This window comes from Myotis brandtii, unplaced genomic scaffold (genome assembly GCF_000412655.1).
Source record: "Myotis brandtii unplaced genomic scaffold, ASM41265v1 scaffold6, whole genome shotgun sequence".
NCBI classification, from domain to species: Eukaryota; Metazoa; Chordata; class Mammalia; order Chiroptera; family Vespertilionidae; genus Myotis; species Myotis brandtii.
In genome coordinates, this window is record NW_005370271.1 from 3310145 (window position 1) to 3337963 (window position 27819).

Sequence of the window (27819 nt, forward strand, 5' to 3'; positions counted from 1 at the left end):
GGGAAATAACTGGTCGCCGGTGTGAGGTTTCCGGGGAGCAGGCAGGCAGCTCGGGCACAAACCCGGCTCTGCACCCACGTGCTTTACCCAGTCGCACTGTTCACAGGCGCGTGGAAAGCGTCTGGCTCGGGTCCTTGGGGGCTGACAGGACGCGCCCCGAGTGCAGCGAGACCGTGGCCGGTGCCGCAGGAGCCTGTGCCCCACCCCCGCAGGGTCAGGGTCAGCGCTGTCTCTCGCTGCCTGTCTTGGGCATCTCTGAAGGGGAGGTCACAGGTCCCCATCTCCTCCCTGAGGGTCACATGGGAGTTCTTATAACCCGAGTTGGGGCCAAGTGTGGTCAGTCTTGGTAAGAGCCTGTCAGGTGCTCTTGGCCGCTGGGACCAGGAGAGCAAGGCCCGCCATGGGGATGAGGGCCACTCAGGGCACGGAAAGGCTGGTTTAGAGCGGATTCGCCTCTTGGTTTGCTCACTGGGTGCTGGACCTCAGGAACTAAAATGCTTCTGAAGCCATCAAAGGCTTCGGATTACAGCCACGCGTTAAGGCAGCACAAATGCGCGTGAAAGCTCAGTTTCCCTGTCACCACGGTCTGTTCTCTGGGGCGCGTGGGATTCAGGTCTGTCTCGGAAAAGGGCATCTGGAGACCAGGGCAGTGCCAGCGACCCACCCAGGGCCTCCGTGTTAAAATTACAGAACACAGCAAGAGTTTATAAATATATAACTATATTTATTTTGAATATTAAATAGTTTTTAAATTACAAGCAATTTATTGAATCACACTATGCATCAATATACAGTAAAAATCTTACAATTTAAAAATGTACACAATTTAAACTGAAAGTTCATTAACTTACATTGCCGTGAATATAACTCTTACGATTGTGTTAAAGTTCAACAGGGAAACCGCACAGGTGTGACTGCCCCTGGGGTCCTCCTCTGAGACCTACTAGACATGTCCAGCCATTCCAGTAACGGCTAGTGGCAGTTCAATACTGTCAACACATCTTTGAGGATTTATTCATACGTTAAAGAGAACTTTCCTTTTAACAGTCAAAACTTGAGCCAACCCCATCACAACCTAGGAAGATTGTGTTTGAGATTCAGGTCTGAAGGAACTACAGCATTCTTACTCTAAGGCTATTTCTCAGAAGGCGCGTGTCTTGCAGCCCCTGACCCGGGTTCGGGTTCGCTTCTGGGATTCTCAGATGACCAGCTGAGTCAAGTCAAGCCGGGAGCTGCTCCCTCACACCTGGGCCCTCGGGGCAAACATGCGGCAAGTTAGGTCATTAACCCTACACGCACCCTATGGACATAATACCAAGAGGCTTTTAAAGGTGTTTCATGGCAGCAAGACATACAAAGACTTGTCTTAGATAAACCCATTTCCATAGAAACAGTCACCTGTACGTTTAAAAATGAACAGGTTTTCAATTCAGCGTTGCTGAGCTGGTTCACCCTTAAGATGAATGGCTTCTTCCCAGACCACAGTCCAAGTTTCAGAAGGATTTGGGAGCACTTTTCTACATTCTTTTTGACTTACAACAGTCATTGATAACACAAGTTAACACCTAGCTAGGAAGGAAATGAAGGTTAGATTATTTGTACCATGGGATTAAACTCCACCAAAGTAGGACTCATTGAAACCTGATCAATTCCAAGGGAGGCCAGGAAATGTTGTGAGGCAGGTATTTCAAACCCCACCCGTATTCCCTAGAGAATCACTGATTTATTTCACTGCATAACTTACTAGAGCAAGTACTGCTTGAAAACCCACTACTTTTATACAACTGAGTAAAAAAAAAAACAAAGCACACGCTGGCATTTCAAAAATGGGCTGAAAATTTTAGTGTACACGATTTATTTCCTGTGTATTGCTTGAGATTTCAAAAGAACATGTTCACACACGTGTTCATTATAAATATAAAATATTCCCCACCATGCAACCCCACAGTAAGATCTACTCCAACCCCTCCCCCCCAACTCAATGTATAAAATGCCTTTTTGGCAATTATGAGAGCGACACAGACTTAAAATAAATAAAAATGAGAATTATGTTGTTAAAATCTCCTTGATCATAGTGAAAAATGGTCAACCCCAAAACACCAGATTTAGCCTGGGCTGACTGTATAAGACTATATATTCTATAGATCGGCTTGATTTTAGTCATTAAGTCTGAACCCCTTAAACCTATACTTTGAAAAATCTAGTATAATGGCCTTATTTCTCTCTAAACCAAGCTGGTAGTTAGATGTAAAAATTCAGAAAGCTCAGGAAGTCTCCATAAGTAAGAAACTCAGAGTTTGGCAACTTTGGCAAAATCACCTTCTAATGCCCTGTTAACTTTTCAAAGTGCACACCACAGGGTCCAGCTCCCAGCAGCGCTCCCCCCCCACCCCCCGCCCGGTGGTACTCCATGCTCACAGCAAGTGGGGGGGAAGGGCTCTTCTCCACCTGAAGTCTCTCGCTCTGGAACGTTATTGCTAGTATAAGAAGTTAGTGGAGTGAACCAGAATTGGTAATAAGGATCAGCATTTACTACGGACACTCTAGCCAGTGTACACGTTTGCATCTCGCCCTGGGACGGCGTTCCTGTGACTTACACCCCGGGGCCCCCGGGGCCTGGAGTCAGCCTAGGGCCCGGCTGGAGTGGGAAAGCACCTCAGCACCGAGAACACTGGGGAAGGGCAGCCTGTGGGGCCTGCAGACCTGGCTTCAGGACGGACACGCCGAGCCCCCGGGAACTCCCCGAGGTCAGAGCAGGACTCAGAACTGCAGGAGGAGGCCACCAACACTATGAGGTTGCACTGGACACACGCGTCCTTTTCCAAGCAAGGGGAGAACTCGGTGCTTAACGCAGACGGGAAGGTCAGTGCAGTGCGCCCCGGGGTGGCGTCTGGGTGAGCGGCCAGGCAGGGCTGCCCCGCTTCTGACCAGGAGGACATGCTGGCTGCGGAGGCTCCGCCGCTGTCCCTCGTCCCTCCATCCTCAGTTGCGGGATGGGATGCAGGGCACCTCCTCGGCTGCAGACACCAGCCACCTGGCCGTGACAGGCCTCGGAGGGGTTCTAGGGGAAAGTTCCGCTCTGGGGGTATTAAGAGCTCAACACCAGAGGCTGAGCTTTTACAAACAGAATCAAACCCTCGTGTTGCCAGAGGCCTGGGGGAGCAGCTCCTCCCTCCGAGTTCCAAGGACATGGAAGCCACAGCAGCCTGCGCTTCTGAAAGCCAAGCAGGTGTCCAGTGATGGCAGCTTGGAGGGAAGTGCCTCTGGGGGAAGGGCCCGGGGACCGCACAGTCTAACCAGCACTCAGTGCTGGGGCGCACCACCTGTTGGTGTTTACCCAAAGGGTTTAAAAATCGGGGTGGGGAATCACACAGAGGCTGCAAGGCCCTCAGCTCCTCAGAGAAGCCTCCTCCGCTACAGGGAAACCACCGCGTCGAGAAGAGACAACAGGGGTTCCAGCCCATCGACCGAAGAGCAGTTTCTCTGGGCTCATCCAAACCTTTCCTATGAGGCTCGAAGCACTATCGTTCGGAATCAGTTATCGTTTACGAAAGAGGGCCATCTGTACAACTCCAGCAACTCTAAGGACTGCACACACTCCAAATATTTCAGCTTTACAAGTACCATGCAGAGCAAATAAACTATAAAACAACCAAAAAATCAAACTAGTGGGCAGCACCAGCTTGACCTGCCTTATTTTCCTTGAATAACTTAAGATTCTGTACAATATCAGGGACTCTTAGAACATGTACCCACAGTGCAATTACAGAAGCAATTAGTGATTTCTTACAAATAATAAATATGGCTCACGGTGCCCAGTCCCACCACGCGTCCTCTGGGCCCGTGCGCAGACGGATGCACGGGTGTGGACAGAGAACCCCGCGTGGAAACCAGAAACAGCCGGGAGCCCACAGCTCTCCACGCACCTGAGCAGTGCCGGCCCTCCCCAAGGAAGACCAGAGCCCGAGTGTCTTTAGTGGTGAGAGCGGCTGCAGGCGCGCAGCTGCCAGGGCAGCAAACCACGCGAGACAGGACCCCGGCTCCCTAGACGGGCTTCCTGCCGTGGGTACCGGGCTCGGGGCCCAGTGCTGGCTCCCTCTCCGCCTCTGAGTCTTTCTCCCTGTCCCGCCTCAGCAGATGTCGCGTGGATGACGTTGTTCGGTGGGCAGCACAGGCCCGCCGCCGCGGGGAAGCAGCCTGGAACCTGAGTGCATCACCATCCACCTAATCTTTTTCTCCATCTTCACTGCTTCCTGTTTAGGAGAGAGCAAGCAGAGCGGGGTTAAAGTGACTGTCCCAGATAAAACAGTCGGGGTAGCATCTGAGCTGCACGGCAGAAAAAGGAACTGAAGCTGCGAGTGCGGACGCCCAGCACCTGCCGAGCCCCAGGTGTTCTTCCCAGGGCAGCAAGCACATCTGCTCAGCTCCCACGCTGGGTCAATGTCGAGGCTGAGGGCGCAGGAGAAAGCGGCTCTGGCCGGCACACATCTGCCCCTCTGACAAGGCGTTAGGCCATGCCCATTATCTAATCGGCACAATTAAGCGCAGCACAAACACAAACAAAAGCTCTTTATGTTTCCTAGTTATTATTTGATCTGCAAACTTCAAATAAAAAAATGTACCTCTTAACGTTTATCTTCCAATCTAGCTATGGGGAAGAAAGGGTCCATATGTGCAGATAATACAACTTCAGACGTGCCTGCCCGTGATTCCCACCCAGGCCTCTGGTATCGCACGAGGACCAAGACTTAATGGCAAAATCAACATTCCTGGGAAAAACCAGGGTGAATTTGGGCTCAATCCCAAACCTGGGGCCAAGTGTTCTTAGGAGCATAGCCTTCTGAAGAGCTGCTTCTAGGGGAGGAGGACCTGGAGACAGGGGTGGGGTAGCCAGGAGCAAAAGCAGATAAAGGGAGGAGAGATGGCCCTCACACGGGGGCAAGTCCCGCTTCTGCCCAGGCCAGCCAGCCCAGCAGGGGCAGCGAGGGGACACCTGCAAGTAGTACTGAGCCCCTGGAGTAACAGGGTCTGGAAGGTGGGATGTGGCCCTGCAAGCTGCATAGAGAACTGTCCATACCCTACCCCGCCAGGCAAGCAGCAGGCTAACATGCATTCAAGAACAGGGGGACGGGTCTCCCAGGAGGGCCCTGGGCCAGCACCCCCTCACCTCCTGGCTCAATATCCGAGTCGGTAAGATGTGTGAGAGAAAAGCTGGCGATGCTGGCGGGAGAGATGGAGAACCGGGAGTACGGCGCCGTCTGGGGCCAGCTCTGCTCCGCGCTCCGGGGCGGTGGTGGTGGAGAAAAGTACTTAGAAGTCTGCAGAGATGGCTTGGAACTAAGAAGGTTACTCGTTGTCTTTGACATAAAGGAGTCTGGGGAGAAGTCGTCATCCCATTCAAAGCCTCCACCTACAAGGCAAAATGAGACATCATTCTCCTGTGATCGGCTGATGACAAAGAACAGAGCAAACACACAAGTGCACCCTGCAGCTCAGCAAACACGCGCGGCCAACAGATGGTGTGCCGTGGGTCCCGTAAAGCAACAGTGAAGTCATCTTCAAATGTTTACATTCACAACGCACTCTTTTTAGTTGATTTTAAACCCGTCTGTGAAGTGAAATACCTTCTTCATCGGTGGAACTTTCGGAATTTATGCCCCTGCTCAGGTAGGGGGAACCCGATGGCGGTGCTGGGCTGCTCCGCTCAGGGCCACGCGCTTCTGCCCCGCAGTGTCCCAGCTCTTTGGTTGGGGTCTCCTGAAAAGACAAGCAAAAAGCCCGTCAGGAAGCGCCTGCCCTGGGAGCCGCAGGTGCACGCATCGCAGGCCGCGGTGCGTCTGACCGACCGGCTGTGAAATGCTCATCTTAAAGGAGGTGGTTTCTGGTCCTGGGAGGTGGAATAGGAACACACAGCCCTGTCTCTCCCACTGAACGCGCTCCAAAGCCCGGGCAGAATGCATGAAGCAGCTACGTGGGGCCTCTGAGAAGTAAGCAGTCGCAGGCGGGTCGGGAAGAAGGCCGGAATTCAAAGATAGCAAACAGCAGTGAATTTCACCCCCGCCCCTGCCCCCAACCACAGCTCTCGGCCTGGACTCCTGAGCCTGTCCTGTGCACGTGCCATTCTCTGGCCAGACTGGCTCCTGGAGCGGCAGTCCCCCGACCGCTCCATCTCAATGCTGTAGTGTGTAGTGTGCCATTTCAGGCCAGATCTGCCATGCACACTTGGAAGCAAGCGAGAGCTCAGAAACAGCTTGATGGGGCTGCTTTTCTGGGCGCCTCAATCTCTGTGGGGTCTCTGGTACTCCCGGCTGGGGCTCTGGCCCCCACTGCACTGCACACTTCGTGCAGCTCCGCAGGGGAGCTCAGGGGTTCTCCTCGCTCTTGAGATCACAGGCCCTCTGGGTGGAGAGGGCATTTGCCCCCTCACGACCACAGGAGCCAGGCACCCCTACTGCTGCCACCCTGGGATGGCCTGGGGCTGGGACCGAGAAAGGGAATAAAAAGGGACTTCTTCTCCCCTTTCTGGCAGCAGAATACCCCCTCCTGCTGCTTTCAGAACCAGAACCAAAGGGCTCCTGAGCTCTCTCTGTTCACTCCAGGGCCCGCTTTGCATTTCGGGGTGTGCTGAGTTCAAATAGCACAGCAAACACCTTAAAGAGAGAACCCCCACCCACGAAGGCTTAAAAATTAACATGTGTATAAATAATCTAAGGATCAAAGAGGAAGCCATGAGGAAAATTAGAAAGTATTTTGAACGGAATAAAAATACAACATTAAAATTTGTGGGATGCAGCTAACACATAGAGGAATGTTTATAACATGAAATGCTCATATTAGAAAGAAGAAAGGTCTTACATGCTAAGTGTCTTCCTTAAGAGTCTAGAAAAAGAAAAGCAAAATAAATCTAAAGCAACTGGAAGGAAATAAATGACAGCAGAAATCAATAAAATTGAGAAGAAAATAAGAAAAAACACTCTATGAAATCAAAAGCAGTTCTTCAAAAAGATCAATAAATCTACACAATCTCTTTCAAAAAGAGAAACACTGCCCACCTTCTTTTATGAGACCAGTGAGCATCCCCTCGTGAGGGTAAGCAAAACAAGCAACAGCGGGCACCCTGCACACACTGAAGAACCAACGGATGAAGAGGCAGAGGCCACGATCCGGGCTCAACACAGTAAAGAGGTCAATTCTCCTCCAGCGGAGCTTTAGGTTTCATGCAATTCCCATCAAAATCCAAGTATGATTTCTGTTTGTAGCTATGGACAAGCTGATTCTAAAATCTGTAAGGCAAATTACAGGAACTACAGAAGCCAAAACAATTTTAAAAAAGAGGAAAAATGATAGAGGAATCACACCCCCGATTTTAAGACTTAATCACAAGAGTGAGGTATTGGCAAAGAGGTAAATACACAAGTCAGTGGAACAGAACAAAAAGTTCAGAAATAGACCCATAGAGAGATGGTCATTTAATTTTTGACGAAAGTGCAAAGGCTGTTCAATGGACAGCGAGCAGTCTTCTCAACAGACAGCACTGGAACAGCTGCACACACATCCCAACATAAAACAATGAACCCCAACCTAAACCTTACACAGAAATCAACTCAAAATGTGTAACAGATCTAAACATAGAACTTAGAGAAAATATTCAGGATCTAGGGGTTGGTGAAGGGTGCTTAGACATAACAAAAGTATGAGCCAGCCCGGCCGGTGTGGCTCAGTGGTTGAGCATTGACCTAGGAACCAGGAGGTCATGGTTCAATTCCTGGTCAGGGCACATGCCCGGTTTGCAGGCTCGATCCCCAGTGGGGGGCGTGCAGAAGGCAGCCGATCGATGATTCTCTCATCATTGATGTTTCTATCTCTTTCTCCCACTCCCTTCCTCTCTCTGAAATCAATAAAAACAGATTTTAAAAAATTATGATCTATAAAAAAAAGTGATAAATGGGAGTCCATCAAAATTTAAAACTTTTGCTCTGTGAAAGACAACCTACAGACTGGGAGAAATATTTCCAAACCATGGATCTGACAAAGGACTCATATCTAGACTTTATTAAAAAACTCAAACAAAACTCAAGACACAGAGAATCCAGGTAAGAAAATGGGCAAAAGATGGGGCATTTCACTGAAAAGGACGTACAGACAGCAAATGAGTGCATGGAACAAATGCGCAATGAAGAGTCGTGCAGCCTCACTGGCCAGCCACAGGGAAATGAATTTAAGATCACGACTGAGGCTATTAGAAAAGCTAAAATAAAAGAGAGTGACACCACCAAATACTGGGGAAGATAAAGAGAAGCTGAACCCCCTGCACTGCGGATGGGAGTGGTACAGCCTCTGTGGAAAAGGTCATTTTCTTTAAAAAACTGAACACACAGTTACCATACAGCCCAGCAATCACACCCCTGGTGTTCACCCCCTCCCCCATCTATGTCACTCGAAAACCTGCACACAATTGTTCAAAGTGGAAAAACCACATTGTCCCTCAGCAGGTGAATGCTGAGACCACTGGCACCCACACGCGGAACAGCGCTCAGCAACACAAAGGCAGGCACTATCGACCCGTGCGCCTTGGGTGGGTTTCGAAGGCCTTACGTGCTGGAGAGAAGGCCAGCCTCCGAAGGTTATATGCTGTGAAGTCCATGTGGATGACATTCTTGGAAAGACAACCTCGCCTGAGGAGGCACAAAGCTGAGAGAGGCCTGACAGCCTCAGTCCCAAGGACTAACACAGAGGGCAGGCGGGCGGCTCTAAGGAGACAAGGCCCAAGGACTCCCACACCTTCTGGAACACAAAGGGTCCCATTCAGACGTGTCTGTGACTGAGCTTTCCTCACCATCTAGCTCATTCAGGAAGCAAATTCAAGGACTACAGAGACTAGTCGACAAAGAATATTTTTTTAAAAAGTCTGAATTACAGGCTGGTTCATTTTTAAAGTCTGAGCCCACCTCGTGTGGTGCACAGCGGCCGCCTGCTCCACAGTGGGGAGGAGGACAGGAGGGGGGAGGAAGGCAGGAGGGGGGAGGAGAACAAAAAGGGGGGAGGAGGAAGGGAGAGCCGCAGACCCTGCTGCTGCCCCACAGGCACTGCCACTGGGCCGCGTCTCCAAGGCTAATCATGAGCCAGCCTGTGCCAGCGTGCACCTGCGTGTGGGGTGTTACTGGCGACGTCAGATTATAACAACGTCTGTGAAGGGTAACCAACCTCAGCAGGACTCTGCCGGGAGACCCAGGAAGAGCACAGATGTCCTTCCTTAATTTGACAGGAGTTCCCTGTGCAAACTACATATCTGCATATTCTTGGAATTGTAACAGCCATCAACCGCAAATGGCTTTTTAAAAAAGCAGTCCGTGGCCTCAAAATGAAAAGTGGGAAAACAGAGCACACTCCATGTCCCGCCACATTCTGGAACCCTCTACTATGATGACGTGGAAGTAACAGATACCTGGTCAAACAGATAGACAGTGACGTCATCAAAAAAGGTCACTGCCTTCTTTTCTTTCTTCCAGGCGTCCGGCAGCTGGTCAGCAGCAGCCGCCGCCGGGGGTTTCAACAGGCTCCGCAGGTGCCTCCCGTCCTCGTTGCTGAGGATCACGGGGACAGGGTGCTCGACCTCATCCTCCGACTCGGAGCTGAGGCTGTGCAGGGTGAACGCCCGCAGGTCCTCGTCTGAGTCGTCGCTGTTCTCATCTTCCTCGTCTGCATCGATCCCGTCCTCGGAGAGGTCGAGCATCCCCGACACGCCAAGCTTCCCCAGGTACTTCCCCTCGATGTCCGGCTCCTTCAGCTTGGGGGCCTCCGCGGGGCTGGGGAAGGGCTGATCCACCGGCAGGTCCGACGGGCTGCCGGAGCGGAGGGTGGAACTGGCGAACGCAAGGAGCTCGTTGGTGTTTGTCCCGGTGGAGGCGATGGTGCAGGGGGGCTCTTCTTGTGCCTCGAAATCATCGCCACTGCTCAGCTCCGAGTTTACCACACTCGAGGGACTGCCAGCCTCGTCTTCAGGAGCATGCAGCTCTTTGGAACTGTCTGTCAGTGCTGGCTGGGCCATTTCTCCTGATTCCAGGAGACTGGAATTCTGCAAAGCAGAGAGACCACTTTGGTCTGGCGGGCTGCTTTTGGTTTCCAGGCCACTGTCCGTGGTGCCAGGACTTTGCTCCGGGATGACTGGCTCTGGCAGAGGCTGACCCATCACCAATGCCAAAGCTGACACTGAGGTTCCTTGGACCCCCTCCGACTTCTTATCAGGTTCAGAATCGTTATCTGAGAAGTAGGCAGAGTCGCGGTGTGAGCTCTGAGAGCCAGCTGCGGAGGTCTGAGAGGTCACTTCGGTCCCTCTGTGGCCGTCAGCTGCGTCTGAGATGACGATGACAGGGTTGGGAGGCAACTCGCCATGACGACTGTCGCCTGCTAGGGCCACGTCTGAGGCTGAGGCACCGTCGGGAGCAGGGTGCAGAGTCCACTCAGGCGACTCCAAGTTCTCGGTCTCGTACCCACTGTCTGCAGGCTTGTCAGGGGGCATGAGTTTCTCCTGCCCACCCCCTAGAGGACCCAGCAGAGCCTCATGGACGTCCACGGAGTCCAGAGAATCGGGGGTCTCCACCGACTGTTCTGAAGTTGGAATGGGTGTTGACAAGCTATCTTCCAAAAGGCTGTCCTGACTAGTCGAGTCCGAGGAAAGGGCGGACACCAAGCCCCCTTCGGTTGCAGCATCTTTACAGCTGAGCTGATGCAAAGTGTCCCCGGCTCCCGGGCTCTTCTCTAGTGGACGGTCACTGGGATGGTCTTCTGAAGGGGGTTGCTTTTGCAGGTTCTGTCTCAGTTCCGGCAGACTACTCTCTGTACTCGCTTCCCTGGCAAAGATGTCATCCACCAGAGCAGAGTCACTCTGGGTCCGTCTCGAGGCCTCTTCACTTTGCTGAGTCAGCTCGTGGGACCCAGGGCCTGTGCTGTTTGCTCCAGCATCGGCAGAGGGAATTTCAACTGGGACGGTCACAGAATCTACATTTGCTTCTTGGCCAAGACGGTCGTCATGGATCCTGACATCTAAACGCCTGGGTGTGGTTTCTCCCGGCTTCGGGAACGTATCTGTTGGTGCGCTGTGAGGTGTTCCTTCTGTTTCGAGCGAGGTAGGAGGTACCTGCACTTCCGGGGAAGACGGCCACGAGGTGCTCAAAGCGTGGTCCTTGAGCACAACACGTGTGTCTTGACCCTTTGCACTTATGTTTTCCTGCAACAAAGAAAGGCCTGGTTTATTTTCAGCAAACTTAAACTCGGCGTCTAAAGTGTTCCTACGTGGAGTTTCTAACATGGTTTCCGTAAAACCAGCATTTTTAAGTTCTGTTTGAAGGTCATTTATATGTTCTTTGCTACACAATGAGTCTCTTAATAAGTTTTTCTCTTGAAGAAATAAAAAGTTTTCTGACAATTCTTGCACATTCAGTGGATCAAAATTATCTTGGTGCGCAAGGCTTTCTGAGAAGCAAAGAGGCTCACAGTCAAAAAGCTTGTGGGGCTTTTCTTTCTCAAGGTGGCCTGTTATTAGTGCGTCTTTGGGGTCGTCCAAACTTGAACTTAAAGTGGTCGGCTTAAAGTCCACTTGAACTCCATTCAGTTCCATTAAGTCAAATATTTTTTGGTGACTGGGCAGATCCTCCGATTTGTCAAGATCATTAAATATATTGTTGAAAGGGCTCTCGGGGCCCCTGGTGGCACGCATGTCCTCAGGGGTGCTGGGATCTTTGGGGTCTGTACTGCTTTGGAAGAAATCCTCATCTGTACTGGATTCCTCAAACTCAAGGCCCCTGAGTGTCAGAAACTGGGGCGCCTTGTCACTCGTCCTCTCTGGATTCTCCAGTTCAGTGGTAAGCAGTGCAGGTGGGTAATCGAGCTCCAAGTTGCTACCACTTTTTTCTTCTAGTTGGATGTAATAGTCGCTTCCAACAGAAAGGTTGTGGGCATCAAAAACGGGAACCACTCCCGGGGCTCTCACGGGGACTTCCTGGCCACTGCTGTCCTGTTTCCCGGGCCCGGGATCTGAAAGTGAACTCTCAAACACTTCAACTGGAAAGAAGATGCTCGTGTAAGACAAGGCCTCGTCTGGGGGGCCCCGGCTGCGTTCATCAAAGTGGTCGTGCTTAGCTGCCTCCCAGACATACTCAAAGCTCAGGCCCTGGCTGGTTTCCGTCACGGTGAGGACTTCCTCCATTTCACGACCAAGCCGATCCCTGGAGAAATGGTCGAGGATGGGGAACGCAGCGCTGTTGGAAGTGTCCCTGGTGTGTGTATTTGGTTTAAGAGCGTTCCACTGTTGTTCGAAGTCGACCTCCGAGTCCCTCTGGCTTTGCATGCGCAGGTAGGTGAGCAGTCTGTGCACGTCCTCGGCTACTGGTCTCTTGTCTGGTGGCAACCAGCAGAACTGCAAAACTTCATACCTGAGGGACACACGACAGGTAGTTAACGGACTGATAACACATCATTTTTAGAATAAGAAAAGACTTTACAAGAGCCCCTAAGCCAGTGGTTCTCAACCTTCCTGATGCCGCAACCCTTTAATACAGTTCCTCATGTTGTGGTGACCCCCAACCATAAAATTATTTTCGTTGCTACTTCATAACTGTAATTTTGCTACTGTTATGAATCGTAATGTAAATATCTGATATGCAGGATGTATTTTCATTGTTACAAATTGAACATAATTAAAGCATAGTGATTAATCACAAAAACAATATGTAATTATATATGTATTTTCCGATGGTCTTAGGCGACCCCTGTGAAAGGGTCGAACATAATTAAAGCATAGTGATTAATCACAAAAACAATATGTAATTATATATGTGTTTGTCCATGGTCTTAGGCGACCCCTGTGAAAGGGTCGTTCGACCCCCAAAGGGGTCGCAACCCACAGGTTGAGAACCGCTGCCCTAAGCCAACTGGACATCCCAGAAGTTTCTACACTTGAATCACTGCTGGCCACATGAAGTCGTTCAGTTCCTGGTGAGACCATGGTGAGAGAGGAAATGCAGAAATAATGCATGTGACCACTAACTTCTGTGTTCTCAGGACATTCCACAGGATCACGGCAATTCTGTTGCCTTGTCATTTGTTCCTCTGGTGTTTAACCAAGGACTTGTCTACTGAATTCAGAAAGAACAGTTTTAACATGCTGTCCTCGTGAAACAATTGTCACAGGTATTCTGTGTGGAAAGAATGCACTTGCCTTGAGTTTGTAGATTTATTCACTTTATTTTGCAAAAACTCACACAGACAAATGCTGCTGTAACTCATCTCACTACTCCCCTGACGAACAGTAACACTATAATCTTCTGCAGCACATGGTTTCCTTAGACCATAAAAGGAGCTGCAAGTGGAGGGAAGAGAGAGAATGAAGCCCAAGAAGGAAGCAGCCAGGAGTTGGTCTTCCAAGGGCTGGCTGAACACAGCCGAGGGTAGCCATGCGCAAAGACAACTTCAAAGTATTTAACTTACAGCGTATATACCAAGTTATTCTGAGGCAATGGTTCTAGCAACCTGGGAAGCTGAGCACTGCCTATAGGCAGGGGCACCAACCTTCAGGGGCAATGCCAGCTGGGCACACAGGGGTGTACACAGAGGCCTAAAGGGAAGTGAACCAGATCCTAATTGGAAATGGAGTAAGAACTGGTTCAAAGACGCATAAAAAATAAGTTTGTTTTGCAAATGTGAACATGTTATGTTATGCAAATTAGTTTCAACTGCCAATTTAAATATTATCATTTTTATGCTATCTTTTTTCTCACATGTTAGATATCACTTATAGCTAGCCTCATTTGAAAACAATTCCGCAATAGCAAACTCAATTACTGTTGACTTTAATGAATCTGAATTCACATTTTTTATTGTGCATAATACACAAAAATTCCTACTTATTCCATACATTTTTCAAAAACAATGTTAAATTATAAAAATATACATTAATTCTTTTAAAAGTCATGAATAGTATACAAATGAAAAATACAACATTTACTGTATAAAAACAGAAACAGGAAGTCACCAACCATCTGTCAGAATAAGGCTGCTCCAGCTGGGGCTTGGGGAGTTTTGTGTCTCTCTCTCGAATGACCCGGTTAAGAACATCCAAGTTGGAAAGGTTGGAATACGGCTGAGCAGCATTATCAAAAAGTTCCCAGAGCGTCACACCCAGGGACCTGAGGGAAAAAGAAAGTGATTATTTCTTTCTCCCTTTAGACATTGAATTTTTAACATCCACATTATTTGTGCAGTCACTAGGAACTTTAAGAACAAGGTGTGTACTGAAAGGCAGTAAAGACAGCTCTCTAACATGATCTGAAAAAGAGACATTCTCACGAAACTGAGGACCACGGCAAGCAGGACTTCTCTTACCTACTGGTAAACACAGCTCTGGTAGTTCTGGCCAATGCAAAACCATGTGAAACAGACACAGGCACAATTACAGGGAGGAGCTAATCTGACTCTCAACTTCAAAAGTCAAGAAATTATTTGAAAGATCATGAAAATGACTTAAGAGTTCAGCAAAATGGTTAGATAGAAAATAAATATACTGAATTCTGAGTTTTATGGTAGAAAAAGAGTTCCATTCATAATGGATCTAAAAGAAATCTTTACACGAACAACTCTTCCCTGTTGGACCCTCACATTTCTTTTTCTTTTTTTTTTTGTTAATCTTCACCCGAGGATATTTTCCCATTGATTTTTTAGAGAAAGTGGGAGGAGGAGAGACAGAAACACCGATGTGAGAGAGACACATTGATTGGTTGCCTCCCACATGAGCCCCGACCAGGGCCAGGGATCAAGCCTGTAACCGAGGCACATGTATACGGAATCGAAGCTGGGACCCTTCAGTCACAGCCAACGCTCTGTTCACTGAGCCAACCCGGCTAGAGCCCACACATTTCTTGTAGTTATTCCCGTAGTTGGGGGCATGTTGCTGTTATGAAGGGATTTCCCTCCATCACTCTGCCAGCTATCTGTGTGCCAAGAGCGCCACCTGCCCAGCCTCTCAATGCCTCCAGGTGTGCAGCCATTACCAAAGGCAGGAAGGCCCCTTCTCTGCTGGTCCCACTTGCTCTCATGTCCACTGCTTGGTCCCCAGGGAAGTGGCCTCTGCTGCTCAAGTCAGATGGACACTGACCCTTCACCTCCTCTCCGTGGTCTCCGAATTTCTCTCCCACGTTTCCTGCCTTCTGTCCTGCATGATTGTCTCCTCCTTATGGCAGTGGCTCCCACACCGGGCTGAGCATGTGTGTTATCTGGGCAGCTTTCAGGAACACTTTGGTATATAGGATCCTGCGCCCCCAGGACTCTTAGCTGGCAGATGCCGGTGTGGCCTAGGAAATGGTTTTTCTGAAAAGCTCCCTCCTGATTCTGATATCCAGCGAGGTTTGGATAATGATGGTTTACGTGACTGTGATCAATACCCACCAGAATGCTTGTCTGAATAAGCTGTATGGAATTAAATAAATGTATTATCTGACATTGTACAATACAATATAACATGAATTAAATTCTCCGATGCTAATTTCACAAATCAGTGAAAACAATCAGCATATTCAGTATCTAAGCTGAGAGATCATTTCTATCAGAGGAAATAAAAGGACCGACATTTCTCGATCAAGTTCAAGAAGTACTTAGCCTTTCTGTGTTTTCATTCACTTCAATAAATATTTATTAAATTTGTATTATATGCCAGACCCTGTGGTAGGCACAGAAAATGGACTTGGATCCTGCTTTTATGGAGCTTATTATTGTTGAATGGGTAAGAGAGGCAGTATTCAAAAAGTTAATTATGTCACTGCAATGTGACTACTGCCATATCAATACGTACATTGTCTTTTCCATACCACCAGGCACTCTTGAGTCCCTACATCTTATTCAATTACTCCCTTTAAGAAAGTGCTCCAGGAGAAAGAGTTAGGACATTGCTACACAAAAGCCTAGTAGAATGGTAGATGAATACATACCAAATGTTACTGTACTTAGTTTGATCTGCAGTTAGTAGTCTGTCTTGAAAGCTGGTTACTAACTCTGGAGCAGTCCATCGCAGAGGGAAAACTTTCTTATCATCTGTTTCAATATAATCCTCCTGTTTTGTTAGAAAGCACACAGAATTTTGAATTCTTTCATACTTTTAATGAGCTCAGTAATTTAATTCCAGGTCATTCTCAGAAAACAATACTCAACCCAAAAGAAAGTGGGCATAAAGAGAGACTTTCTGGGCAGGAGGTGGGTGAGGTTTCTCCAAAGCCTCCTGGGCTTCATGAGCTGCTCTCAGCACAAACACTCGCTCAGTCATCCTTCCTGGAAAAGGAAGGTACACTGTATCTGATGCCCAGAACACAGACTCTGAACGAAAGAGCTGGGCTCTACGCCCCGAATAGGAGAGTGGTGCCAGTTAATAAGGGCGCAGGCTTCAGAACAGACAGGCTGGGTTGCAAGTCCATGTTCAACCATTAACCAGCTAGGTGACTCCAGGAAGGAAACAAATATGCCCGGCCTCTTTCCTTATCCATCAAAGGAGGTGATGCAATCCCTCCCTCTCTTCATGGTGAGGATTAAATGAGATAATGCAGGCCAGCACCTCAGAGTGCCTGGAATATACAGTAAGTGCTCAAGACACTAGAGCTACTATATCAACAAATGGCCAACTTATATTCGCATAATAATTTTTGGTTAAAAAGTACTGAGCCACACGAACCCCATAGCACAGCACAGATATTATCCTCATGTTGCTGCTCAGAAAAGGAGGTCGAGCGGCTGCGCCAAGGTCTCCGGGCAGCGTGGAGCGGACAGTTCCCTTCTTTGCTCCACATCAAGCTACCTCCTTCCCTTCAGCTGGGCTGCACACAACACAGATAAAACCTCACCTACTCTTCCTTTCTTTGGGGATATGTTTGTGACAGTTTAAAAACCTAAACCCCAAGCTTACTGAATTCGATCCAAAATTTTACTGAACATAGAAGGGAGAAATAGTTATGTGACATGTGTATTTTATTATACACATGGCATTAATTATACTGCCCAATGCACACTAACATTTATTATATAGCATCAAACTATGTCAATCACACCCAGTGCACGTCTTTTTTTTTTTTTTATAATATATTTCTTTATTCATTTCGGAGAGAAAGGGAGAGGGAGAGAGAGATAGAAACATCAATGATGAGAGAGAATCATTGATCGGCTGCCTCCCGCACACCCCCCCACTGGGGATCGGGCCCACAACCTGGGCATGTGCCCTTGGCTGGAATCGAACCCGGGACCCTTTAGTCCGTAGGCCAACGCTCTATCCACTGAGCCAAACCGGCCAAGGCCCAGTGCACGTCTTTTTAAACAAAGCATCGGGGAAGCTGAAACCAAACCTCCAGGACAAAGTCACTGATTTAGAAAAACCACATATCAGACGCCAACACTCCCACTTAAATGACTGGAACTCTCCAAAAAGGCCACCTGCACAAGATTCTCACCCTCTTTCAGAAAAGGAGTGGCATTCTGTGCTATCACCACCTTGGGACCAGGAAAAATTAAATCAGACTAACGACTAAGGAGAGAACCTGTGAAGCTCTGGCTTACCTTGTACCTGCTGAATCCTATTCCATAGTCTCCCACTTTCACATTTAGATCCGAGGTAAGAAAACAATTCCGCAAGGCTAAGTCGCTGAAAACAGAGAGAGTGAAGTGAACTCAAGAACAAGGAAAATCCGTGAACAGAAAACGTGACAGGACATCGCTATGGAAAAAGGCTTTCTCTGGGAATCAGAGTAGTATTTTGAGCTCCCTACTTAATAATTTATAGTTTAAAATTCTTTTTTTTATAGCAAATGGATTATATATTATAGTTTAGTGACTTAAATAATGGAGATGATCAGATATTTTTGCAAATAGCTATGACGGCTAAGGTCAAATACTGAGCATATCTGTACCTTGTGCTGCATTAACACCAGGTTTGTGGCTCCTTTCCTAGTCTTTTAAGAGTGGTCAAGAAGGAACTCTAAAATACTACTGTCTAAATTGTCTGAATATTTTTTACAATAACTTGTATTACTTGAGTAATAGTCTGGTAAAGATTAGTAAAGTTACAACCTCAAGCCCCCCAATTTACATTATTAAAACTGTTTGTTTCTAACTCCCTTTTCAATGATGCACAGGCATTAGAAGGAGCCCTTTTCAAATTACTCTCATCTCCTCCAAACTCCTCCTCTCCACCAGGGAGCTAAAGAGTACATTTGCAAGAGTTACTTAAAACAATTTACTTATACAGTTTATGTAAGAGCAAACTGATTTTCAAAAACACATAACTTGGAAAAAAAATTACTTTTCTTAAAGGAACTTCCTATATAGACAACAGATTAAATTTCTTTTATTTTGGCTTTAATCCTTGGAATTTTTAAAATCATCAACTGGCATACACATAAAAAAGGCCACTAAATTAAAAATGAGCTTATAGTTTTAAATCATGAATAAAAGTTATCAAAAACTGAAAATCTATAGTCCAAAATTTAAAATGTTTGTCTTTATATGATGATAGAAGACCAAAAACTTTAACTCTTAAATTCTTACTTTCAAAGATTTTAATTTCCAAAGCTCACATCTGAAATATAATCATGAGAATGACAACAGCAATAACTAACACTGGTATAATTCAATGGCAACTTGGTATATAACACTGACTCAATTATATACAAATGGCTAATATTTACAAAGCACTTACTTTACACAACTCGTTTCTCTAAGCACTTTACGTGTGTTGTTACTCATTTAATCTTCACAACAACCCTTTGAGGTGGATACTATTATTTTCCCCATTTGCAGACAGCAAAACCAAGGCACAGAGAATTGAAGTGCCTTTGTTAGGGTCCCAAAGCTGACAGGACAGCAGCATTTCACGCTGTCCACATCAGTAACTATCCACGACAATACGTCAACAGCCAGAGCACTGCACTGTGCGTATGGCTGATCCTCCACAAACATGTGCTGATCTGAATTTCCAATTAATCTCCCAAATAATTAAGTTACACTAAATTCCTCTCTACACATCTCTGTTTACACACGGTGATTGTCCTCCACAAACATGTGCTGATCTGAATTTCCAATTACTCTCCCAAATAATTAAGTTACACTAATTCCTCTCTACACATCTCTGTTTACACACGGTGATTTTCAGCATTCCATCCAGAAGCCTTCAGACCTGTGGATGTGTGTGGGAAAAACCTGGGCCCCCTGCCCCCCGACTCCATTGCTACAAATAATAGAGAAACTTCCAATCTTAAGAACAGAATTGGCCCCTACATTTAGAAAGAGAAGAAAAAGGGACGGAGGGACAGAAGTAGTATGCCATTTGAGGGCAGAAACATGAAAGCTTGAAGGGGGCAGCTTATCCACTGGACCCAAAGCTGCAGCTGGACAGTGTGCAGGTTTTGCCAACAGAGGTCCTGCTACTGAGCACCACTAATGAGCATCTCTGGAGTTTCTATACACAGACCCTTCTCAGCCTCCGCACACCTCCCTCCTGAGCCCAGAATTTAAAGCTGGGTGCCAGCATTCCGACGGGGGGTGGTGTGTGTGTGCGTGTGCGTGTCCGTGTGTGTGTGTGTGTGTGTGTGTGTGTGTTTTCTAGTCTCAGCCTGGGGCTGGCTGCAGCCCCTTCGGAGTTCTGCTCAGGCCATTCAAGCAGTTCCTGGACTGCCCGCTTCCTCCCTCCTCTCCTTACTCGTGGTCACTGTAGGCCTTTAGATTTCAGATGTGAAGGTCAGGTGAAAGATGGGACATTATGTGCAAAAGGCATCTGCACATTGTAAATGGCACTGCAAACCTCAAATACAGTTCAACTGACCGTCCCAGGGAAAGAAAGGAAGCCTCTCTAACTGAGCCAGAGCTGAGGGGGAAGAAGACAGTGGCATGACTGGGGGGATTTCTGCGAAACCTGCTCCCTCCCTCCACTCCCAACACCCCAGTCACCACTGTCAGACCCGGGCACTATAGTCTCAGCTCCACTGCTTAAGAACTGGGTAACTCTGGCCAAGTCGCTCAGCACATGAGAGCCTCCGTGCCCTCACGAAAACAACAGGGCTGAACCTGCAAGGGCTAATCTTTATCAGGATAAAATAAAATACACAGGAAATGCTAACGTGCTACCCAGATTCAAGATAATAATGATATAATTTGATTCAAAAACTGGTAAAAAATATTCTCTGAAGCCCAGAACATGCAAAGCTAAAGATGAGAAAAACACAAGGTGCGACTTCTTAACAACAGAGTTAACTCTTGACGTCAATGCTGGTTCTGGTCAGGAAACACAAACACACCCAGTATCTTCTTCCTTCAAGTTGAAAAACAGGTCCAGTGGGCAGGCTGCCAGCGATCCGGCTCTGAAAGGCTCTCAAGGCTCTGGCTCGCCCCCTTGGCAGAGCCTCCTGTCGCCGCAGCTGTCAGTGGCTGCACACGACTCAGCCACCCGAGAGAGTGGGGCTGACAGACACGGCCTGGGAGCTCGCGGTTCTAAGGAGTCCCCACCCGACTTGTCCTCAACTCCCCCCAGATCTGGAGTTTACCATCTGCAAAAGGACTGCTCTCATGAGCAGCTCAATGCCACTGCAGCCATTTTCCAAAACCAACCACACCCCCACTTCCTGCTTGTGCTTTCCTGAATAATCTGAATTCCTGGTAGCAAATGGCAAGCAAAATGACTGAAAGCCACTGAGTGTCATGAATGTCCTGTGTCCGACTGCAAACATGCAGGCTAAAGCCAGGCCTAGCTCTCTTCTTAAACGATAGTAAAAATAAAATGTACTGGGGAGCTTTACCACAGCAGTTTCCAAATGCAGCTCACAGCTTTCAGCTGGACATGTGGACTATTCTATTTTCAACCAACACAGAAAATCTGACTTTGAGTCAGCCAATAAACATTCTAAATTTCAACTTTAAAAATGCTCTACCGCCCTGGCCGGTTTGATTCTCATTCAGGGCACATGCCAGGGTTGTGGGCACGATCCCCAGTAGAGGGCGTGCAGGAGGCAGCTGATCGATGTTTCTCTATCTCCCTCTCCTTTCCCCCCTCTTTCTCAAATCAATACAATCTTTAAAAAATTGTCATTCTATAAATATATCCCAGTCTAATCTGCCTTTAAAAAAAAATTTTTTTTTTTATTGATTTTTAGAGAGAGGAAGGGAGAGATAGAAACATCAATGAGAGAGAGGAATATGATCGATTGGCTGCCTCCTGCCCGCGCCCTCCTGGGGATTGAGTCCAAAACCCAGGCATGTGCCCTGACCAAGAATCGAACCTGCGACCTCTTGGTTCCTGAGTTGACACTCAACCACTAAGCCACACCAGCCGAGCCAACCTGCCTTTTAAAAAATATAATGTTTCATAGACATTCCTTCACATCAATACACACAGGTGTCCCTTTTTAGGTCTTTAGATTATTAAGAGTTAAATGTTTTAATTAAATTCAACTAAAGAGACACTGCCTGGTTTCCCAGGAGACCCAAGAAATAATTTTAACCCTTTGCGGTCCAATTTTATTTTTGGAATTCAAACAGTCTGGTCCAAATTAATTGACGGGATTGAATGTTGAACTTTTTAATGTTCTTATTTTAAAGTTTAAACCAAAAATTCACTGGTTATATTATTAAGTATGTTCAATCAAAGAGTTTATTCTTTAAAACATTTCATAGTGTGGTATCTTTTGAAACTGGTCTGTCAAGTCAGCCTTGACGTTGGACCGAAAAGGGTTAAACATATTTTAAACATAAATCAGAGCTCAAAAGGCTAAAGAATAAGCAGAACTCTCCCTTTGGGTTCACGGAACCATCATATCAGGTGGGACTCAAAGCCCTTTGTTGTCTTAATTACAAAAATTACATCAATGATCTGAACAAAATGTGCCCGAGGAGCTGCGGTTGTGTGAGTAGGACCGGAAAGCTTTGACAGAAAGGTGTTTACCTTTCTGCACAGGGCAGCTTCTACGATTTAAACCAGAGCAGACTCTACAGCCTGTCTCTTGGAGCTTTTGATAGGCCCTTTGACAAACTGCACGGCCTCTCCCCGCCGGACGGACCCACCTGTGCAGGAAGTGCAGCTTGTGCATGGCGGCCAGCCCCGCGGCGATCTCACACGCCATCCGCTGCAGCAGCATGGTCTGCGAGTCCCCCCGAACGTGCTCCTGCTCGTTGCGCAGGTACGCTTTCAGATCGCCCTGCAAAGATCAGTGCAGTTTGCTTTTACAAGCAGACAACAAATGGGCAACTAAACATGTGCCTTAACTGACGTTAGTTATGAAGATTATTTATTAGAAATCGCTTAGAGTTAGCTTAATAAAGCATCTCAGACTGAACAAGTTTCAAATTACAAAATACTTCAACCAAATACTTCGAAAGTATAGAAAACACTATTCACCTTTAGGATCATTCTGATTAAACGCCAGCTTATCTTTGTTATATAAACCCATGTAAGACAAAACAGTAAAACAGGTAACTTTGCAATGGTGCACACTTTAAACTAAGGGCAGAAGTACAGAAATTTCCAGGGAACAGAGATGATAAGAGAGTAAAAGAAACGGTGTCCCTAGCACTACCTTTGGGGGTGCCTGGAGACACAGGTCAGAGAGCACCCCATCATGAAGGCTACCCCCAGGCGCTCATGAACAAGGCAGAGGGACAGAACAATGAAACGGGAAAAGAAAGGGTAAGTAAGTACAGTACTGGTACCAACTGCCTCAGGTGTCTGCCAGCTTCCCCCAGGCCCCGTGTTGTGCAAAGACCACTATGGGGCGCGGTTACAGTGTCTTGGCTAGGTTCAAGCCTCGGACTAGTGAAAGGACAGGGTCCTCTCATTGCCACGTGCAAGTCCCAGCTGGAGGGCAGGGCCCGCCCAGCACAATTATAGCCAACGGCTGTGGTTGTAAGCTTGAACCTATGGTCCAAATACGTAACCCCACGTGCCTTGTGCTAGAGTTCAGGTGCATGTAGTTGAGTGAGGTTGGAACTCACGAGAATGCTGTAAACAACTTGATCACGCCCCTGCTTTGCCTCGTGGCATCTGCTATAAAAAAAAGACACGGCTTGTGGGCGCTGGCGCTGTCCATCAGAGGGGCAGCGTCCCACCGAGACCCAGCTTTCATTCTCTTATCTGTCTTTCCTTAATCCTTTCACCCCCCGACTCAGTTTACCTTTTGGCCACAACAGACCACCGTGAGAAAGAACATTCCAGTCCCTCAAGAAAAATTCATGAAGCTAAGCAGCCTATTCAAAGGACAGCAGCCTGGGCAGGAAGATGCACAAACTCACACTTAGACACGCACTACACGTACAGGTAAACACTGAGCTAGCTCCCAGGTACTCCGCCTGGCTCCCCATGTTACTACTGTCTTTATTTCATGACTAATTCATTTTCATTCCAGACTGTGTGCTTTCGGGAATTCACTTTGAGGAAATAAGTATTCTGCATTCTCTTTACCATACGACTAAATATTTATTGATGTGATTTAATTCCAAATTAAAGCTTTATACAATCATGCTAAGCTCTCCCCAGCATGGAGTGGTGGGAATAAAAACAATTTGGATGACAATAAATTAACCCAGAAAAATTCCAGCAAAAAAAAGTCCAGGCCTACAGGCTGTGGGATTTTTATAAGGTAGACCACATGGAAACTAAGTATGAAAACAAATAGCTTAATTTATTTATATTACCAATGAAATGGCAGCTTAAATTCATTTGTCTAATCCCTTTCCAGAAGTACCCATCTACGGTAAAAGTTACCCCACACCAGGTAGCATTACACTGGCTGTGTCTGGCTAATTCTCAAAGCAAACACAGAAGTTGCTGGCAAACTAGGAACACTTCACGAGAGACTCTGCCATGAAGGCAGAGGGAGGCAGAGTGGGCGCAGTTACTGCCCAAGGTTATCTGAAATATATTCATTACCACTCACTGTTCTTAAAGTATCTTCTCTCCACAACTGAGTCCACTCCCCAAATTTCACTAGAAGACAAACATAACCAACAGGAGATTCTGCTTCCTAATGCTAACACTCCTAATGTTTCTAGCTGGGCAAAAACCCAAAGCCTCTCCCCACAGATCCCTAACCTGGGTGAGGAGTTTACATCAACAATTACAAGGAGCCTAAGCAGTTTCTCATGGGTGAGATTTGTGATGACTGGCAGGATCCAGGGTTAGATAGAAAGATCTGTAAGAGCTCTTCATTTAAAAGAAAAATCTAAATAAAAGCTTTAATTATATAATAAAAATGTTCCTATTAAATAAGTACTAAAAATTGATCTATTCTATCCAAAACAAAGCTGTTTTTCGATATCTAGTTTGTTTTATTTATGTTTTAACCATGTTTAGTGAGTAGTCGGATTACTGCTTTGGTTCGCTATTAAAAATGCCCAACACTGCCCTAGCCAGTTTGGCTCAGTGGATAGAGCGTCAGCCTGGGGACTGAAGTGTCCCAGGTTCGATTCCAGTCAAGGGCTCATGCCCAGGTTGCGGGCTCGATCCCCAGTGTGGAGTGTGCAGGAGGCAGCCGATCAATGGTTCTCTCTCATCATTGATATTTCTTTCTCTCTCTCTCCCTCTCCCTTCCTCTCTGAAATCAATAAAATATTTTTTTTTTCAAAAAATGCCCAACACTTAAAAACAGCAATGTATTCTGCAAAAAAAGTCTCAGATCCTCCCCCAAAAAACTCAAAGAAAAATTTATGACACTAGATGGCAGCAAAGTGCTATGCATACAAAGAACTCAGCTAACAGAACAAATGGGAACGGCTTCTTGAGTCCTCCCGTGAATAACAGACCTTTAAGTGGGTTACTTACTTAAATTCCAACACAAACTGCCATGAGGGTTTTATCCAGCTTTTGGCAGGATACTGAGGACAATGAATTAATTTAAATACAATGTAAACACCAAACAACTAAATAGCTTTATAACTGAAAATTTAGTTATTTATGTTTGGTAGGATGAATTGGAGGGGGGGGGGGGGGAGTTATCATTTTTAAACAAAAACATGAATGAAAGGATGAATGACCTACATAGCCACATATTGAGCATTGCTGACTATCATCACAGCTGCAGCCCCAGGGACCCTGTCTGTACAACTACTTTTTCTCACTACCACTTGAGCCCCCCCCCCCCCACCACTCCATCCACCCTTATGCACCTCCACACCTCTGTCTGTTAATATGGACTAAAGGCCCAGTGCACGGATTCGTGCATCGGTGGGGTCCCTTGGCCTGGCCTGCGGGGATAGGGCCGAAACCGGCAGTCCGACATCCCCAGAGGGGTCCCAGAGTGTGTTGAGCGCCTGTCCCCTGGTGGTCAGTGCACGTCATAGCTATCAGCTAGTTGGCTGGTCGCTTAGGCTTTTATATATATAGTCACCCCGTTGCCTTCCTAAGCTCAACCTCTTGGTGAGCCCATCCCTTCTGCCACTCCAATGCTCAAATACCTCTCAGGTAAATCCAACAAAGACCCAAACAAGTTTCCTCGGCCCCCACTCCTCTCCTGCTGCCACCGCAGTTCCCTCTTCTCTTCCCAGATAACCCTTACAAGCCTGGTCTGCTCTGGCTGTTCTTCCTCCTGGCCTCCCACTCTCTCTTAATCCTTCACTCCCCCAACTCCACTGCCCCTCCCCCCATGCTCAGCTGTGGCTGCTCCCAAGGGGTTAGGTCTATGGCTGACCGCCTCTGCCACATGCTGGTCCGTGGTCCAAGTCTCACCAGCATAACCAAGTGATGGGCCCATTCCCTTTCCCCACAGCCTCCTGGCTTTCTTCCTGTCCCACTGGCCACTCCTTTCTCATGCCCTTTCTTGGCTCCTCCCCCTCTCACTGATCTATAAGTGCTGCCACACCCCAGGGCTCAGTCCTTGGTCCTCATCACTGTGACACTCATTCCCGGGTGATCCTACCCACCCCATGGCTTATAAATAAATCACTCAAATACCTTTCCTGGCCCCAAACCCCTCCATCTCCTGAGCCCTAGGCTCATTTGTCCAATTGCTGACTTGATACCCTTTCCTGGATGACCTAAGAGACACCTCAAACCTCACATGTCCTGTGTGAAACTCCACCAATCTGTTCTTTCTCAAAAGCGGCACCGCTTTCCCAGTGGATCAGACCAAAACCTCCCTGCCTCCACCCTGAGCAGCCACTGCTTAAAATCACCCCCAGTCCTAACTGGCACTTTGCTTGTCTGTCCTTCCCACTAGAAATAAGCTACACAGGGCTGGGGCTCTGTCTGATTCTGTGTCCCCAGAATCTATAACACCATGAGTTTGGCAAATATAGCCATCCCTCTGTATCTACAGGTTCCCCACCTGTAGATTCAACCAAACACAGATCAAAAGTATTTGAAAAAGAAATTGTTGCTGACATGTACTAGTAGTTGGACCCACAATGATCGCATCTGAACTGAGTATGTAGATTTTTTTTCTTGTTACCACACAGAATAACAACTATTTATATAGCATTTACATTGTAGTAGGTATTATAAGTAATCTAGAGATGATTTAAAGTATACAGGATGGCCCCAGTCAGATGGCTAGGTGCAGTGTCATCCCTTATACTAAAACGGTTGCGGGTTCAATTCCCAGTCAAGGCACATACCTAGGTTGCAGGTTCAATCCCTGGCATGGGCACATATAGGAGGCAACCTATCAATGTTTCTCTCACACATCGATGTTTCTCTCTCTTTTTCTCTCCCTCCCTCTCTCTCTAAAATCAATAAACATATCCTCAGGTGAGGATTAAAAAGAAAAAAGTATACATGAGGATGTGCATGGATTATATGCAAATACGACACCATTGTACATAAGGGTCTTGAGCATCTGTGGATTTTGGTATCTGGGCGGATTTTGGAACCAATCCCCTGTGGATATCGAGGGACACCATTGCTTAATGTGGATACCATTGCTTAATGAGTGAGGGGGAAAAGAAGAACTTACTGAGAAGTTTTAAAAGACGTTCTCCCAAATCAAAGTTGAGACAATCATTTTCCACAAAGCAGTCTATCATATTTCAATTTAACAATATAATAATGAATTTAGGAGAAAATCTCTAGTTTCAACATTTTATTGGGCTTAATATTTATTACTTCATTATTTTGCACATTAAAGCTAGCAAAAAGAGGCAATATGGAAAGTATTTTACTTTAAGTAAAATCTAACTGATTCTGTTTGAAAGTTTTATCTTTGTTAACTAGGAAATGTAACAGATTTTACTTTAAGAACAGGAGTGTGGACTGTTCTAAAACTCAGAGTACACCTGAACCTCATACTGTACTTCTCCAGACACAACATGGAGCAGAGCTGCGCAACTGAAACGTGCCAGCCACACGTGTAATTTTAAATGTTCTAGTGGCATCAGATTCCTAGAGAGAACAGTTTCCCCGCGCGCTCACCCGACGCATCAACCCCAGGTGTGCACCTCGGTGCCCCAGCAGTGAGGACCTGTGACGTGAGGGAGGACACAGAGCCTGCTACAGAGTAACCAGCCTCAGCAAACCCAGGGTGGAGTGAAGCAGGCGTCCGGAGGGCAGGACGGCCTGGACACAAGCAGTCAGGACAGCCTGCCAGCAAAGAGCCAGCGCCACGGACCCAGGGCAGCAGCCAGGCCTGGGGAAGGGAGAAAGATGAAGACAAGAGCCAAGTGTAACCTACGCCCTTCTATCACCTCAACTTGCAGTTTGGTCTCCCCAGTGGTGTCATTGCTTTTCATCCAACTGATCTTTCTCAGCAGATGCCAACCTGCTTCTCCTCACCCACCGCCTAGACTCTGCAGCCCGCAGGAGCATCCGCTGCTCCCTCG

At 47.2% G+C, this 27819-nt stretch overlaps 1 protein-coding gene across 1 annotated transcript in view; it reads right to left on the minus strand.

Moving 5' to 3' along the window:
* Positions 1–703: 703 nt before the first annotated feature.
* Positions 704–27819, minus strand: part of LMTK2 (lemur tyrosine kinase 2) — a 112164-nt gene continuing 85048 nt past the window's right edge. The window contains exons 9-16 of the mRNA XM_005879449.2: positions 22078–22211; positions 17587–17671; positions 15978–16099; positions 14034–14183; positions 9446–12431; positions 5625–5757; positions 5168–5410; positions 704–4253 (exon numbers count right to left, since the gene is read on the minus strand). Coding sequence (XP_005879511.1) covers positions 4225–4253; positions 5168–5410; positions 5625–5757; positions 9446–12431; positions 14034–14183; positions 15978–16099; positions 17587–17671; positions 22078–22211 — 3882 coding nt within the window. The 3' untranslated portion in view covers positions 704–4224. The remainder of the gene's footprint in view (positions 4254–5167; positions 5411–5624; positions 5758–9445; positions 12432–14033; positions 14184–15977; positions 16100–17586; positions 17672–22077; positions 22212–27819) is intronic.